Below are 18,898 nucleotides of genomic sequence, written 5' to 3'. Positions count from 1 at the left end.
AGCAAACAAAGAAATAAAGGAAAGAGTGATATAAAAGAGATGCTGGACGGGCTGTTTTTTCTGGTTGACATGATAGAGATGTTTTTGACTGGGCAAAGTTAAGGGATGGATGTAAAGTGTAAGTCCTCAATCTGATCAGCTATTTCATGGACTCTTTCTATGAATTTGTTGCTTCTTTGACCTTAGTGTAGTGTGTTTGGGTAGGGAGTTGCACAATACACTCCTGTTCCAACCCTAGATCTGCTTCCTCTTACAAGGGATGACTGTGTATGTTCTTAGTATCATATTATGTAGTGTCTGTGGTTTGGATGCCCCAAGTAGGACTAAGAAATACTCTTTCTATTGTCTTACTGTTGGAAGCTATGATTGGTTTCAGGAATTAGCAACAACAAGGGTTCCTAAAACCTTATAATTCGTGGAGGGCTTGAAAAGTCGACTCCTTTGTATATTGCATACATAAAACTTTTGCTTTTACTTAAGGTTCTTCTTATGCCTAAGGCCACAACATGCACATCTGTTTTTATGTTAAAAAAAAAAAAAGACTGCAGTCAACCCTAATTTGGTAAAGACGTTAACACTGCATTTTTGTATCTTTTTTTTCTACAGTAATCCAGAGAAATCATTAGTCTGAACGATGTTCCGAGAAAAAAAACAGTGCAGTGCGAGTGATCAGTGAAAGTTATAAGAGTTTGAACAGCACATAAATTGTACACAAGACAAAAGTGCTTTGGCTATACAGTCAATTGTTTTAGTGGGACAGAGAAAATGATACTACATTAGGTGCCACTTATGGACCTTTCGACTCCTAATAATAATAATTTCCAACTGGGTCTTCCTCAGGACCAGTATTGATACTATCCTATAAGATGCTCTAAAAAGACTCAACTCCATTGAACAATCTACCTTTCCGATGTCGCAAATTACACATCTGCTGGGAGAGTGAACTGTACATGTTCATGGATCTATGAAGCAGGGTTATGCTCCTTTCTACGTCAATGTCCAACACCTGCGGAGGGCCGAAGGGTAGAGCTGGAGGGGTTAGCTAGCCTTTCTCTCTCATGCACTATTCTATCACATAGCACTAGTTACTTTGAAAAGGGTTCGGGCGGGGCTGGATTGGAATGTTAACAGGACAGAAGTTCTCCTAAATGCAATACGTACAGCCATTTTGCATTTAAAAAAAAAAAAATGATTGCTACTTATTTGCTTCCACTGCTTCATTGTGCTTTATATTTCATGTCTTTATTATAAATGTATTTTAGAACTTTTACTACCACAATGTATTTTTTTTTTTACCTCAGGCAACATTAATAAAAAGAGCACATACAAGTCTGAAGAGCCCCACTGGTGTACGTGTAGGAAAAAATAACATCAAAAGTGGTAGAGCTCAGACGTAAGAGATTCCTAAAATTATTCATTAAGATATGCGCAACCTCAAGGACAACACACACTTTTAGAACTGAAACTGTACTGAGAAGTGCACTCAATACATACTTTTAAGTAAACTTGAAGAAAAAAGTCTACTTTGTGAGTGCACATGCATTTGCGCATCAAGCTATGGTAAAATGCGCCCCATCTTATTGTAACAACTGCTTTCACAATCCTGGTCTCTAGACATATTTACTCTTATTGCTTCTCACCTCAAAGTCTGTTGGGTGAAACATGTTCCTGATAATAATAACCCGCTCGTGCCGCAATCTGGTTTCACCAGGCTTCTTCTCCGGCCTCCAGTCCAGCTGTCTACGAAAAACATGCACCATTATGTAGAAAAGGATTCATGCAACACATGTCAGATGTAGGAAAAGAAAAAAGCAGCATTATGTGTGAAATATGAAGCAAAAACTGATGTGATCTACATACAAAAAGTACAAAAGAAACAAATAGGTATATCAAAGAATCAACTAATAACAGGTATGTAGGAAATGTATAGAAGAAGTGAGCAACAGCATCTTTGACAGAAAAGCAAAAATTAAATAATGCCATATGTATGAAATGCCGTAAATAACAATCAGTATGCCATTTTCCTGACAAACAAGACTGGAGCGCCAGAATTCCACTGCCCACACTTCACTGCCTACAAAAACAATGTGTCAGTAGCAGGTGGGACAATCAGAACCATTGAGCAGAGTTTCGAGAGAAGCAACTTCATTAAAGAGCATAGGTACAGGGCTTAAAAAGCAAAAAAAGGCACACAGCGGAAACCCATAGTCACATCCAATGCATTATCCACCCACAAAATGAAGCTGTTTTTTTAAAGGAAAAAAACACAAAGAGCGGCAAAAAACACAAAGACGAGGACAAGGGGAAGCAGCAAGTATAAAATGCATTGATTGAGAAATCACAGTGGGACAAACAGTATTTGGTGTATGTCACACAGCAAATGACTGCAAATCTGAGTGAACAGCAGCATGGGTGGCACGGATAGGAAAAAAACAACTAATACCATGTAGGGAATGAAGAAAAGAAACAAATAACACCAAGCATCAATCAATCAATCAATCATGATTCTTGTAAAGCGAGGCTAATCACCAGTTAGGGTCTCAAGGTGCTGGGGAGGGGGCAGAGTTCTGCAGTTCAGTCGAAGAGCCACGTGTTGAGGTCCTTCCTGAATTGAGGCAGTGAAGGTGATTGCCTTGAAATGTAGAGGTAGAGAGTTCCAGGTCTTCGCAGAGAGATAGGAGAAAGAACTTTCTCCGGCCAAGGTTTTGCGGATACATGGGATAGAGGCCAGGGCAGTTTGGTGGAGCGTAGATGTATGGTAGGTGTGTAGATGGAGAAGCAGTGGTTGAGGTATGCAGGTCTGGTGTTGTGGAGGGCTTTGTAGGCATCCTTGAAGAGCTTGAAGGTGATTCTTTTGTTGATCGGAAGCCAATGAAGGTCCCTCAAGTGACCAGAGATGTGGCTGCTGCGGGGGATGTGCAGGATAGGTCTGGCGGAGGTGTTCTGGAAGCTTTGCAATTTCTTTAGGAGTTTTTGAGTGGTGCCAGTGTAGAGTGCATTGTCGTAGTCGAGCTTGCTGCTGCTGAGCAACCACTACCCTGGACTCAGTGGGGATCCACTTGAAAGTCTTCCAAAGCAGGAAGAGTGTGTGGAAGCAGGAGGATGATGAGGATGAGGAGACGTGTTGATTTGGTGGTTCATTGAGAGTGAGGATGATGCGGAGGTTGCATACGTGGTCGGTGGGTGTGGGGGGAGTTCCAAGCACTGCGGGCAGGAAACAGAGGTTTCAACGCGGGTAATACCACGTGGGTAGGTTACAACGCGGACGTTACATCGTCGGCGTTGTTACCACGCATGGCATTAAATCGAAAGTCATTTCAACGACTTGCGCTAGATGGCGTGCACCACCAGGGTATATGTTGGATTTTAAATCCAACACATTCCCTGCTGCTGCGCTAACTGGAGTAGGAATAGTAATTTATACTATTCCTAAGTCCAGCGCACCATCTAGTGCAAGTCGTAGAAACGACTTGCGATGTAAAGCCATCCGTGGTAACAATGCGGACGATGTAACGTCCGCGTTGTAACCTACCGCGAGGTATTTGCTCGCGGTGTAAAGAGACCTATTCGCTGCAGGCTACCAGGAGTCATCCCAGGTGGAGGGAGTGGTGCTCAGGATGATGGCTTCGGTTAAGTCGGAGTTGAGTTTGCGGCAGCTATCCTTCAGCCAGGCGGCAACGGCCTTCATCCTGTTGTCAAAGTTGCTTTTAGTGGCTGTTGGTGAGGTAGAGAATTAGCTGGGTGTCGTCCGCGTAGGAGAGGATTTTGAGTCAGTTGTTTCTGACGATGGCAGCAAGCGGGCCTTCTAGATATTGAAGAGGGTGGGGCTAAGAAAGGAGCCATGAGAAACCCCTCAGCTGATCTCTATATGTTCTAAGGAGAACGGTGGGATCTTGACTCTCTGGGTTCAGCTGGTGAGGAAGGAGAGGATCCACTCTAGGGCTTTGCCTCGCATGCCGGTGTCATGGAATCTTGAGCAGAGGTTGTGGTGGGAGACAGTGTTGAAAGCGGCAGAGAGGTCCAGGAGGATGAGGGCTGCAGTTTCACCTCAGTCGAAGAGATTGCAGATGCAGTCTGCTGCAGCGAGGAGTGCAGTCTCAGTGCTGTGGTTGCTTCTAAAGCCTGTTTCGTAGGGGTCCTGTGTGTGGTTTGTTTTGATGAAGTCATTGAGTAGAGCGCTGATGGCCTTCTCTATGACTGGCTGGGAGGTCCGTCGGGCATAACAAGTATTACTAAAGAACCAACTAAAGGAATACGAGAATGAAATGTAGAAAAGAAGGAAACATTAGCATGTGTGGCAGCCACCACAGAACTAAATATTAATAAAATAGGAACTATATAAAAGAAACAAGGAAAATCATGAATGACAAGTGCAGCAACGAGCAAACTAATAACAAAAACGCACACAATTTACAAAATAAATAATTATGACGTGTAGTAGGTATAGCAATTATCAAACTAAAAGCATCTATGTAGAACATGTAGAAAAGAAGCCAACAGCATGCATGTCAGGTGTTGCAAAGAGCCAGGTAATAACATGTATGCAGGATATGTAAAATAAGAAGCAAGCAACATCGCAAGGGACAGGTCATATGAAAAAAAGGCTCATTAATTACATGTATGTGTGAAAAATGAAGAAAAGAAGCAACATGTGTGGTAGGAATAAGAAGTAATAAAGCGAACACGTGCCATATGAGTCTAACAGCATTGTTCTCATATAGGAAAAACAAGCAAAACGTGTGTGTGTAATGGAGAAAAAGCAACAGAAAGCATGAGAGATGCTAAAAAGAATGCATCAATGTCAGCAATTGCAAACCATAAAGAAACAGAGAGCAAGCAACATTTCCGGTTTCAAAAGGGCCAGAACCCCTTAGACACTGAAGAGCGCTATAACCACCAGAAGCTTTTTCTCCCATCTGTGGGAGTCCTGTACTGTATAGTCCACGTATGTGCCCACTTCGTCAGTCCTTCGAAGAAGAGCAGAAGCAAAGCTTTACCTTGAGCACTTATCTATTCTGAAAGCACCAACTCCCCTGGAACCCCCAATGGGAGGAATTGCAGTGCTGTTTTCATTTTCCACAAACACAAATTAATAAATAATGATAATATTACTATTGATGCACCTTATGTGCATTTTGTATAGGAGCACAGTTCAAAGAATACTCGCTATTTGGGGATGAAAGTCGCTTCCCTAGTCTCAATCGGAGGCACCTATTCTTTACCACTAGCTTTCGCAAAAGCACAACAAACATTGTCCACATCGAGTCACTGCAGGTGAAAGTGGCTTAGCTCTGAATACAGGGACTGTTGGGAGAGAGAAGCTAGCTGAACAGGATTCATTAGCACATTCTCACTGAAATAGTCTTGCAGTAATTGTTGTTCTTTCCTAAAAAGTACCATTTGAGATACAAAAGGTCCAATGGTTTCTCCAGAGTGATGCCCAGGCTGGCTTATGGCACCTTGTAGAAGTTGACTCTCTATATAGTGTACTAAAATGAAGTACACTGTGCAGAGTCCAGTAAGTCCCAGACTGGCCAACAGAGGCAAAAGTAGATAAAACTAGTGCTCTATTTGTGTTCGTGTGGGTAAGCAGGTAGGCTCATCCAAGAGTAGTGCTTAGCATTTGTTGTACTCACAGAGGCAAGAAATGAAACACACAGTCAATGAATAAATCGAGACCAATTTGCAAAAATAATACTACATTTTATTTAATTTTTTAGACCAAGAACTTTGCTCACAAGTAAGTACTTATTTTGTTATGAATTTTAAAAAGTTCAGAAAATAACTCACAGTTGTGCACAAATAGGCACAATGTATTCCTATGGGAGAAAACACACAGATGTATAGAAAACCATGCAGGCAGTTTCTTGGGGTTCACCTTTGGGTTTTAGGGTAGTCGCAAACCCAGGTCCAATGTTCCAACAGCAGATCGTCAGGAGCGTCTCATATTCGGCTTGGGCCAGGGTGCTGTAGTCGTTGGTAGCAGGCGCTACAAAGAAGGCTGCCCACCACAAAACAGGCTGCACAAGAGGACTTACAGGTAAGCCCAAGGGATCCCAAACAAGGGATCAGGTCGCAAGGGCCTCAGGAGCACAGCCAGTTTGTCGATACCCAGGCCGGGAGGGCTGGGTGCAGAGCAGGATGGTCAGTCGGGTCTGTGCATCAAGGTGGTCTTTGCGGTCAGGGGGAGACAGGTTGCAGGGATGGTATGAGGACAGTTGGACCACCTACGAAGTGGGTGTCAGGGGTTCCGACGTTCCTCAATGGGTGCTTGCTATCTGGACAGTTGGAGTCCGTATTGGACTCTTCGTCTCGGTGTAGGTTGCACGGGGTCAGGTACCCTGGGTATTGATTTGGGCAGCTAAGGTAGGTGCTGTTGTCTTCACACTTAGTGGAGAGATAGATCTGACACTTCGGAGTAGGTGTATCTCTTCTGGTTCAGTTTCTGAGTCTGAGTCACTGGGGAGCGTCAAGTCGGTAAGCCGGACTCTGCGGGTCTGGTGCCTGCGGTCTGCAGGGGAGTAGTTCCTCTACTCCAAGGGAGTTCTTCGGTGACTGGCGAAGGTCTGGAGGTCCTTAGAGATCTCACAGTAGCAGGGCAAGGCAGCATACCACAATGGTCGAGTCCTTAAGCAGCAGGCAGGGTTTTGCTCCAAAATTCTGCAGCAGGTACTCCGTTCTTTTGTTCAGCAGCTCTTATCAGGTTCTTCTACAGGTCAAATCGAATCTGAAAATCTGGGTTGAGGGATTCCACCTAAATACTAAATTTAGGGGCGTTAAAGGGAGTGACAGGCAGTAGGCATTGGGCTACCTACCTTCAGGGTGTCTACACCCTCTATGCGACCACTTCCTGAGGGAAGGGGCACAACCCTGTCCCTGCTAGGCTAATTCTCTCCAGCCAAAATGGAGGAATTGTAAAAGTGCGGTCCACATCACCTGCCCCATCTTAGGGTTGGTACTGGCTGAATGTGGGCAAACCTCCAGATCTTACTAATTTTCCCACCTGTCCTCCCACCAAAAGTGAGGTCAGGACAGGGGGGTTGCATTCTCCACTAACTGGAGAGGCCTGGGTCGCATTTCAAATGCAGCATGTCCTTTGAAGCTTCCAACCCTGCACGGCATACCTTACTTGGAGGAGGTGTGAAACACCCCCGCCCAGAGCAGGCTTTGTTCCTGGCCTCTGAGAGCGAAGGCTACAACCCGTGGAGGCCAGAAACATGTCTAGTGGTAGTGGTGGCAGGCTGGCCAGGACCGGTCGGTAACCCCACTAGTAGTTGGTAGGTTATCAGGGGAATCCTCTAAGGTGTCCTCTGTGTGTATTACCTAATAAATCCAACTCTGTCACTCGCATTTCTTTACTTACCATCGGTCAGCACCTCCTCCTCACCTTACTTCTGGGGCATCTGTGTGTCTATCCCATGGAGCATGTACCAAGTACAGCTTCCTGTGGTGTCCTTCTATTGGCGGCAGGGTCCTGCAGGTACTCTTTTGTTACTTTTGGACATTTACTCTTATTGAGTGCATGTCAAACATTAACTTGGCTACATCCTGCCAGTGTTTCCTCACACCCCCCCATAGTTCTTCACCCAACCCTATTCCTCCTCCTGCTCTCTGTTGTGTTGTCCCACCCCCCCATCACACTCTACTGTTTTTACATGTTGCATAGCTGCACGGGCTGCTGTGCACCATGGCTTAAAGGGAAAAAATCACTATGACGTGGTCAAGGCTGGCTGCCTTACAGGTTTCTTTTGTTTACTTTAAGCCATGTTGCATAGCAGCTTGCGCTGCTGTGGAACATGTAAAAAGCACGGACACAGCCAAAAGATATCGCACAGGTGAAACCTGTTGGCTTTGCCAATGCTTGTTTTATTTTACAACAGCAGACCAGGTTCCTTTTCGTGGCTCTACCATTAGTGGAACGCAGGTGAGTTTGCAGTTCCCGATAGAATAGATCTCCAGGATACAAGTCGACATTTGGAAGAACAAGACCAATGAATGCAGGGCTTATTTGGCAATGAACAGGTTTACTGCTTTATGGACATGTCAAAATGGATGACACAGACTTAACACCGCTACAGTGCCCTGAAATGGTGCTTGTGGAGAGGCGAAAAGAGGACCGGCTTGTCTTGCCAAAATGCTTTTTTGTTTTAAAAGACCCAAGAACGTCATGTGTCCTCAGGCCGAATACTAAATCACCTCAACGATGCCCACAGACATTACAAATCAAGTACGTTTTTGTGCAACTTTGAGAGTGAGAATCTTGTTCCAACAACCATAAAAAAGAAGGTTGTTAGCATAACTGTCTAGCGACCCCGATTCTGCAACAGTTTCACCATAAGAATTATTTGACTTCCCCCACAAACTCTTTTGTAGACCGTCTTAAAGTGATACCTGTGTGATAAAAATCTGTTGCTTTTAGTCTCCATAGAATACAGCAGAGTTTTACATAAATGTACAAAAGATTACAGGATAGGTCCTTTATCCTACCTTTCCCTGCGATTTAGAATACCATTCGAACGAGAAAACCGTGTTTAAATCATAATAAGCGTTCCACAGAAACACCCATGTAAAAACAAGAACCTACCATAATGGCACGAACCAAGGTCAGGTTAAAAAAAAGGGCCCCCGATCTGGCATATACCATTAAATATGTGAATGATTGACAGCATTCATAGTGTGCACAATACCTATGGGGACTCTGCATAGATGGATGTTGGTAAGCTGGTTTTAAAATAAAACTTTGAAGACTTTCTAAAAGCTATCAAACAGGGAAACAAATGGATTTCTTGGACCTTAAAACAGAACCGGCCATGTATGTGTATGGCCTGTCAAGTCAGAAGATTTTTCAGGGCCTGGGCCATAAAAATTAAGCAGCGCCCTTCACAAGAGGAGAACCTGTTTCAAAGTATAAAACAAGCATTTGTAATGCAATAGGTCTCGCATTTGTCAGATTTAGAGCTACTGGCGCTTAAATGGCAATGTCTTTTAGCTATGTGTTATGGTTTGGAGTGTAGTGGGTGTATGAACAGAGACACAGCTGCAGCACTACCTACAGGACTTAGAATAAGGAATTACCGCTGGGACCAGAAAAAGCAGCTGCAGCACTGTGTAACAGAAACAGCTAGCGGCACTGCCTAGAGGACTAAGAATGAGAAATTACGGACAGGACCAAAGATGCAGCTGCAGCACTGCCTAGAGGATTTAGAATGAGTACTTACTGACTGAACCAGAGACGCAGCCAGCTGCAATGTTTAGAGGATTAAGAATAAGGAATTACCACTGGGAACAGAGACACTGTTGCAGCACTGCCTAGAAGACTTAAAATGTGGGAATTTCCGACAGGACCAGAGTAGCAGCTAGCAGCACTGTCTGGAAGATTTAGAATGAGGAACTACCAATGGGACCAGAGAAGTAGCTGGCAGCACTCTCTGTAAAACAATACTTCACGGAATGGATGGCTGGGTGACAATTGCGCAGAGTTGTGAAATAATAAAGCAATTAAAATTTTAAATAGCTCAAAGGATATGGCAACAGCCATCCACCATATACCAGATGATATAGGAATTCTACCCAAAATAAATATATCCTGAGCTTAATTCACAATTATTCAAAGTCCTTAATGAATCAACATCGAGAAGGTCTTCTTTATCTTCTTTTATTTCAGATCAACTTCTCCAACAACTGTCTTAGCCGCCAACACGTGTTTCGTCTTATGTGGTGTAGGCCACAGACTTCCTCAGGGCTAGAAATTATAACATATAAAAGGTCTGTATTACAGTTCTTATGATCTTAGGATCTCGGGATGCATAAAAAATACACCAACTGGGACCTGTAAGCTACACGCCATGCTACCGTTACTTGCTAAGCGGAGGGAAGCTATGCTTTGGGGGAGGAGTGGGGCCCCTTCCATGAAGGACTGAATGTGACATTTAACCACACACAGCTATCCACTGTAGGAGAGTAGGATCTGCTTCATATGGGTACCCTCACTTTTTGCTGGTGGTTCACTGTTTTTCGACCTTAGTCTGGCTGTGGCCCTGCTAATCAGGACGCCAGCCTAGCTGCTTCCTCGCTAAAATGGTTTGCATGTACATTAGGTACATATCTAATTAGATTCTGGAGTGCCTTATAAGCCCCTAGTATATGGTATACTATGTACCTAGGGCATAGGTACCTCAGAGGCCTACCAGGGACTGAAGCATGTATTATGCCACTCCTGGGAAGCACTCCAAAATGACACCACAGGTCTGCTACTGCAGCCTGGGTAAGGGTGTGCTTGCACCCCTTACTGTGGTATAGGCTACCTATATCACTACCATTGCACACACATATAAAACCTATAAGTCACTCCTATGGCAGGCCTTAACAATCCTGAAGGCAGAGTGCTTGGTTTTCATGTGAGAGGGTGCCCCTGCATGTGCAGAGCCCCTCTGCAGCGTTCGGAGTACGTCCTCTAATGCTGTTTGTGGTGCAGCCTGACCATATACTCTTAAGTGCATTATAACCTCGCAGTAAACTAACTTTGGGATGGCTGCACGGAAACATGTTGCGTTTGGTGTCAAACGCTTTGGAATACTACCCCCCCCCCCCCGCCAGGGGGTAGCATACACCCTTCTAGAGGGAGAGACATGTTCACACTGGTCTAACCCGCTAGGACTTTCTACAGTCCTGGCATCACAAAATGGATGCCTCTTCCACAGACACGGGTCTGGCCACCTGCTGCTGCCCGAAAGGGAGGCCTGGATAATAGGTTTCCTGTCCCAGGGAGGTGCAACCACCTCCCAATCAATCAATCAACCCTTGACCCTCGGGTAGGTCGCTCCCCTGCTCACGCAACGCCACCAGTCCCTGACTGCCCTCCTCACTGTTCTCCTCCTGTGAGTGTGTGTGAGTGTGCTCCCTCTTTTCCCGTGTACCCCGAGTGCTTGTGTTGCCGGTCTGACTGTAAATCCTCTTTTTTCCCGTGTACCCCGTACGTGTGCCCCCTGAGTGCCGTGTGCCCCCTCTCGCCGTTCTTCTTTTTTCAGCCCCCTCCCTCTTAGGGTTTTCTAGGCCTTCTCGCCACTTTTCCAGGCCACCTCGCCGTCCTTTTTGCCGCCTTTTTTGCAGGCCTCCATACAGTAAAGCTTATATCACCAGAATGAGATCTCCCTCTGACCAGATCCTCACTGGCACCTTGGAGATTCGCAATGAACTCCTGGACTATTACACATACCTGTATACCTCAAGGGTGGGACGCAACCTCACTGCTCAGGAAGCCTATCTATCCGAAATCGCTTTGGTCTATTTGGAAAAGAGCATGCAGGACTTTTTAGCCGAACCGATCAATTGGGACAAGGTCGTTAACGCCATGTCAGCCCTCAGAAGCTCTTCGGCCCCCGGCCTGCACGGCTTCACAGGGGACTTTTATAAGTCATATAAAGACATGTTGGCGCCACAATTGAATGAAGTATACGCAGAAGCCCTCGAAAAGCACATCCTACCACCAACCCTTCGTGAAGCAGTCATTCTCCTTCCCAAGCCTGGCAGAGACCCGTCTCTATGTGGGTCATAGCGATCACTGTCCTTACTAAACTTAGACTATAAAATCCTGGCCAAGGTTCTAGCAATGCGCCTATCTCTCCTGATGGAATTGATTATTTCCCCGGCGCAGTCAGGCTTTGTCCGTCATCGGTCAACCTCACTAAATCTTAGGACGCTATTCTCAATTTTGCATAGGATTAATCCGGAGGTCCCGGACGCCACCATCCTGTTAGACACGGAAAAGGCGTTCGACTCCCTGGAGTGGCCCTTCTTTATATACGTTATGCGCCACATGGGAATGCCGAAGGGATTTATTGCCACCACTGAATTAATATATAGTCACCCCACAGCTAAACTACGACTGAACGGTACACTCTCCCGAACCTTCTCTTTATCTCGTCAGGGCTGCCCCCTGTCTCCCTTATTATTCATTCTCGCCATGGACCCCCTAATCCGGCACTTTCAAGAAAAACATCTCCAGAGAGGCCTCCAATTCAACACTGGCCCCCTCTTGGTCTCCCTATACGCAGACGACACCATTCTCTATGTACGGGAACCCCAAACTAATCTTGAACCACTCATTAGGGAAATAACCAGATTTGGACAACATGCAGGACTGGGCATCAACTGGCGCAAATCAGATATTTTCCCCTTAACTTCAAGCACACTGCAGTGGGAATGTGAATTCCCCCTTGAGCGGTGTACAGATTCCGTTAAATATCTGGGCATTCATAACCACTTAGACACAGCACACATTCTTCGACTTAATTATGGCCAAGCATTCTCTGCTCTTGAGGCTCGGGTGGAGAGATGGCTGCGTTTGCCACTGTCCATCGCTGGCAGAGTAGCCATCATCAAGATGGTCATGCTCCCCAAATTTTTATATCTTTTAATAATATCCCCATACCCCTCCCGAACAGGTTCTTTCTAACATTACGCTCCCATCTTATCAGGCTGATCTGGGGGGGGGGAAACAGCCCTGCGTACGCTGGCAAGTGTTGACACTGCCATACGAAAGAAGAGGATTTAGCGGTCCCAATTGTCAATTGTACTACTTAGCAGCCCAATGCAGCTACACCTTTGCGTGGTTCGACCCAGACGCTAGGATCCCATTTCTCCGTCCCGAGGCAGATTTCATGTTGCCTGAGAAACTCTGCCCAAAGGCGTGCCTAGAGACCCCGCTGACATACAGATGGTTTCCAACACCAGCTGGGCCTGGGAAAAACTGAGGTGCATTACAGGCACTGACATGCAATATTCCTTGGCGCTACCCATTTCCAATGCCCCCTGGCTGTCGATCATGGGGGAGAAGCTGGTACTACGCACCTTGAACAAATTTAGCATCACCAAAATGGGTGACCTGTTCCCTAATGGACAAGTCTTTTCTGTGACAGACGAGGAACGCTTCAGTCACACCTCGTTTATGGACCGCTTCGTAATGGGGCGCATCCGTTCAGCGTTGCGGGCTTCCCTACCCAGTTGCCCTATCGAACCCGACCCATTCTCTCCCCTCTACATGATCACTGAGAATCAGAGAGGGACTCATCTCATGTCTAAACTTTATAGGGCACGCCCAGACATTATCGGGTCACAGACAACAAGATTTGCAAAGCATGGGATGATGACCTAGGGCGCACCATCACGGATGAGCAATGGCTCAAATGTTGCACAGTGACAAAAGAAGTCTCTCTCAACAGTCGACACAACCCGTTACATTTTAAATTTCTGTGCAGAATGTATGTCACCCTTGCCAGATCACACAGGCTGGACCCGGCCAGACCAAACAACTGTCGCAAATGCAATGCTCCATACGCAGATTTCGCCCATCTCACATGGACGTGTCCTAAGATACAAGAATATTGGGAAACAATACACAAGACACTGGGAGATATGACAGAATTGACACTAGTCTCCACACCAGAGATAGCGCTCCTGGGCTATGTGGTAAACTTCCCTAAAGGAATATGGAGATTTGCCTCCCTTATCGCACTACATTGGGGCCGCAAAACAGTTCCCACGCTACAAAACTGGCTGGAAAGCCTAGCATACTGCAACACCAACCGCAAAGTTTACTCCACCACATTACTGTGCTCCTCACGACATCAGAGACATCTGGGGACCATTCAGGGCTTATAACGGGAACAAACGTCAAACTGCCGCCTCGCAACTCGAAATCGGCATAGTTCCCACCGGAGTGGGATGAGGGGCGTATGCAACATAATAACCTGTTTCTGAATGTTGAAATGTACTTTATTAAGATTGACTGTCTTGATTTTATTCAATTGTTGAGATTTGCTTTTATTTGGTGGGATGACGGGGGGCTGTGCTGGGGGAAACGTGCTTTCTCTCCCCAGGGACGCGGACATTCCACTGGGACTGCATTTATTAACTATATTCTATTTCTTCCTTATTATCGGACTTTCGCTACAATGCCTTCTATTTGGTCAGTATCAATGCATACTCTAGTTAAATGGAAAAATGACAGTGAGTACTCATGTTTCTATTGCTGTAATGCAATACCATGATAAATAAAATACATTTAAAAAAAAACTATAACATCCCTGTAACCTGGGTGTGTGAGTGGGTGTGTGGGGGTGTAGGTGGGTGGTGTGTCAGTGCATGTGAGACTGGCAGTTTTGTCAGCGAGTGGATGTGTGGGTCTCTGAGTGGGTGTGTGAGTGGCTGCGTGAGTCTGTGAGTGGCTGTGTGAGTGGCTCTTTGGGTCTCTGAATCGGTGTGTGAGTGGCTGTGAGTGGTTTTCTAGGTTTCAGAGTGGGTGTGTGAGTGGCTGTATGGGTGTGTGAGTGGCTTTCTGGGTCTCTGCATGGGTGTGTAAGTGGCTGGGTGTGTGAGTGGGTGTGTGAGTGGACATATGAGTGGGCGTATGAGTGGGCATATGAGTGGGTGTGTGGGTCTGTGAGTGGGTGTGGAAGTGGCTTTCTGAGTCTCTGAGTGGGTGTGCGAGTGGCTGTACAGGTGTGTGAGTAGGTGTGTGTGTGTGGTTGCATGGGTGTGGGAGCGCCTGTGTGGGTCTGTGAATGGATGTGTGAGTGGCTGCATAGATGTGCGAGGAGTGGTGTGTGTGTGTATTTTTTTTTTTAATTGGGATCTGGATCTGTCGCAGATTCACACGGGTGCCGCTCTGAGTGCTGCAGTATATATCCACAGATCCTTGTGCACCCCCAAAATAAGCATTTTTAGACAATTGCTTGTCCAAGAGAGGTTCTCGCAGGCTCCACTATCAGTCCCATTGGGTCAGGTTAACTCTATCTTTACCCCTTATATCCTATTTACTATTAATACACTGCCCCCAGGAACCATGTCCCGATGGACAAAATGGCGGCTGTAACTTTGCTCTCAGGTTGCAGCCAGCCAATCAAGGCACTGCTGTGGGAACGTGGCTCCACATCTCTAGTTATACATAAATCTGTTTCTTTAATAAATCCAAACTACTGAACATATTAACACCAAATTACAACAAGCATTTACAATGCAATGGTCTCGGCATTGTTAAAGTTAGAGCTATTGGCATTGCTCATGACATTATTTTTGTTTACGTTTTTGTTTTTAAAACATTTCCGAGGAGGCCACGGGCCTAGTGTGTGCCTGCTGCCGCGCCACATGAAGACCACCGGGCATGGCCGTCTGCGCCTACTAGTGTGTGCCTGCTCCTGAATCATACTACTGCACCTACACGTGTGTGCCTGCTGGTGTACAACACCAGACCCTCGGCCCTACAGTCTGCGCCTGCTGCCACGCCACACTACAGGCACACAGGCACGCCCTCTGCGCCTACCAGTATGTGCCTGCTCCTGCGTCATACTACAGACCCACAGTCCTGCCCTCTGCGCGTACCCGTGTGTGCCTGCTGGTGTACAACACCAGCCCCTCGGGCCTACAGTCTGTGCCTGCTGTTGTGCAACACTGCAAGCACACAGGCCTGCCCTCCGTGCGTAGCTGTGTGTGCTTGCACCTGCATCATACTAAAGACCCACAGGTACCCCCTATGTGCCTGCTCCTGTGTTATACTACAGACCCCCAGGCCTGCCCTCTGTGCCTACCCGTGCGGGCCTGCTAGTGTACACAATCAGACCCTCGGGCCTACAGTCTGCGCCTGCTGCCGCGCCACACTACTCCCACACAGGCACGCCCTCTGCGCCTACCAGTATGTGCCTGCTACTGCGTCGTACTACAGACCCACAGGCTTCCCTCTGCGCGTACCCGTGTGTGCCAGCCGCCCGTCACACTGCAGACCCTCAGGTCTGTGGCGGCTGCCGCCTCACACTGCAGACCTTCAGGTCTGTGCCGGCTGCCGCATTATACTGCAGACCCTCAGGTCTGTGCCAGCTGCCGCATCACACTGCAGGTCGTGCCGGCTGCTGCACTGCACTCCAGCTCCAGTGAAGGCTGTGGAGCAAGTGCTGTGAGGAGGGAGACCTGGGCTCGGAGAACTAAAGATTACACGGCGGCAATCACTTTGGGCCTCGGTATTTTCCGCATAATTATGGATTTACGGAGTTTACCAAATAATACATCACCCGCTGCATAGATTTTAACGAAAACGCTCAAAAAACAGCCAACAATTACTATAAATGTGACAACGGTTGTTGCCGCACAAGGAACGCTCTTACGAAAAGTTGACGAGAAACCTTTGCTTTGCTTATTGCTGCATTTTGGTGTTATACTGATACTAAAGACGCGGAACGAGCTCAGGCAGGGTTAACATGCAAGGAAACAGCTACACAATGAAGAGATTCTACCACAAAACGCGCCGCATTAAGCATCGTAATCCGCCTGTTGCCCGAATAGTTTAGCCAACTGCTGTATATGTTCCTCCTGTACCGCATAATTCCAGTGGCACTGTCAGTAGGTAAACGTGACGTTCCATAAGAGTTTGAACCATGCAGGAAGTCGGCAAACCCACTTAATGTAGCCACCCCGGGGGCACTATTTCTGCTTCAGAAAGGGCATTTGCCACATTTCTGAGGTGAATGACCGGGGAACATGCGGCCGAGTTTGGGGCATAATTCATCGCTTTGCGCTCTCTCGGACTGAAAATGTAAGAAGAGAAAACAGCGTTGGTTTTTTTTATGTGGACAGGGTATAGTTACAGAACAAGCTTTAATTAAATCTATAACAAAACCACAATTTCTAAGCAAGAGTTACATCCTCATTTTTAAAAAAAATGTGTGCAAGTGTCACAATTGGTTTCCTCTATTCTCTGGTTCAAATTCAAATTGTTTCATGTCACATGGACTACAACAAAATATGTTTTTGTTTTCCCATCCCCAGAGAGGCACACTACATCCCCTCTCCCTTCATTGCAAACTGCCGCTCTCAGGCTACGCTAGCCCCACCTCGTCTTAAGAGCCCTGTTACCCAGTTTTTATGGGGGCCCCGATTCACACGTGTCGCCACAGGCTGAAAAGCTACAATCATTTCCTGTCTTGGTTTTTGGGCCCAGCCTTCCCCCCTCGTTGATACCGTGCAGGCCCGGCCCATAAATCCCACATGTGCACGCATAACCCTACAGCCCACCTCATTATTTTTAATGAGGATAAAGCGACCAGTCTGCATGCAGCCGGTCGGACCATAGTGTGTTAGGCGGCAAGACAACTCAGTGGGTTAAAAACAGTCTTAAGGACGGAGGTGCAAAGTCTGCCGGGCTGGCAAGCCTTTCATCCTTCCAAGGAGACGTGTTTGATAAGAACTGTTTATAATTGAAGCACCGCGGTGGCAGAATAAGCGCTTTATAAATCACTACAACATAACAAACGTAAAGTATTTTACTCAACGGTCTGTGCGCTTATGACTGATCACTACAAACCCGAACCGGATAAAGACCTGTGGGTGGTGTGGGCTCACCTGAGGCTTACATCACTGACTACTTACTCCACGTCCAAGTTGCACTTACATCTCTTTTATCCACTAGAGCAATTTTTAATCAGAGTTAATATTATTAACACTATATTTAATTTTAAACATCGGAGTTTATCACCCAAGGCAAGGTTCCTCATGTGGCCGCCGCACGGATGAAAGGCGGAGTTGGCCTCGCCAGGCCTCAGACACGTGACACACAGATCTCCGCGGCGAGGGGGGTGAACCTTCCCCTGCCTCCACCTTACGGTCTGCTATCACCGAGATGATGCCAGGCAGAAGGCTCGAATCTGTAACCCCGAGCCAACGGCTGCTAAGTGAAACAAATTTTTAATAGCGCATACTAGAAATTTGAGTTGCGTATAGGCGCTTTGATGGATTTATACTGTGGGCCTGGCTAAAGGTTAGGGTGGTAGGCTTCGAGCGTCCAACATGAGAATGCACTTCTCGCGCCACCTTCGATACGCCCCGATTGGCAGAGGCGTTAAACTTCTATCTCATTGGTTCTATCTTCCCCCAAAGATGAGCCTGAACCCTGGACCAGAGAAGCCAAGGGGCCACCAACAGGGCCCCCAGATGCGTCATCCTCAGTCAGGCCTCACTCGTGGTACCAGCTGACTGCCTTCGGCTGTGTGAGGCCCAAGCTCCCCCCCCCCTTCTACACACCACACACCCACTCCAGGCTCATTTTCACACACAAAACGCCAATTTTCCGGCGTTTCCACCAAAGGAAGGGGCAGTTTAACAAACTCCTTGCGCCAATTTTCCATTAAAAGTGACGCAAGGGGTTTGTAAATCTGCTCCGAAGCATTTAACTCTGCGTCACTTTCCACTAAGTGGGCAATTTGTACCACATCCCCTCTCTCCACCAACCTCTGAAGAGGGGAGCCCTCGAGGGTCACTTTAAAACCCAAAGAAAGAAAAATACATTAAAAAAGAGCCACAATGGTGTCACGTGCTCAGTAGAACAAGTTACTTACCTTTGGTAACGATGTATCTGTAAGAAACATTAGTTAGTTAGATTCCTCACCTTAGAATATCCCCAGGCGTCAGACTGGATCCGGAAGATTCTTCGTCAGCAATACCCCTTGCGCGTCGCTAGGCGTCGTCTGCGGCTCCGCGTCAGTCGTTGGCGTCGTGCGCCGGAATGACGTCGGAGTACGCCGCCCTCGCGCGCTGACGTCAGTTCTTGTACATAGCTTTCCGCGCCAGGAACGCAGAGCCATGCAAAGACCGACACTGGTGCCAAAAATAAAATCTAGGGGCCTGAAAAGGATAACCTTGACCCTAGATGTCAGTTCGCAGAACGGGGAGGATGGGTGGGTCGGTGAGGAATCTAACTAACTAATGTTTCTTACAGATACATCGTTACCGAAGGTAAGTAACTTGTTCATCTGAAAGAAACACGTTAGTTAGATTCCTCACCTTAGAATAGATACCCAAGCAATACCATCCCCGGTGGTGGGTCTGCGAACCAAGATCACACCAGAAAGTCCTG

At 46.8% G+C, this 18,898-nt stretch overlaps 1 protein-coding gene across 2 annotated transcripts in view; it reads right to left on the bottom strand.

The window, feature by feature from the left end:
* The window catches only part of HTATSF1 (HIV-1 Tat specific factor 1), a 235,764-nt gene that overhangs the window by 115,441 nt on the left and 101,425 nt on the right, over positions 1–18,898 (bottom strand). For both annotated transcript variants that reach the window (XM_085607950.1, XM_085607951.1), the window contains one exon: positions 1,641–1,740. In XM_085607950.1, the coding sequence (XP_085464076.1) occupies positions 1,641–1,740 (100 nt within the window). The remainder of the gene's footprint in view (positions 1–1,640; positions 1,741–18,898) is intronic.

Source organism: Triturus cristatus, chromosome 5_2, assembly GCF_964204655.1.
Source record: "Triturus cristatus chromosome 5_2, aTriCri1.1, whole genome shotgun sequence".
Taxonomy (NCBI): domain Eukaryota; kingdom Metazoa; phylum Chordata; class Amphibia; order Caudata; family Salamandridae; genus Triturus; species Triturus cristatus.
This window is presented reverse-complemented; position numbering and strand designations above follow the sequence as displayed.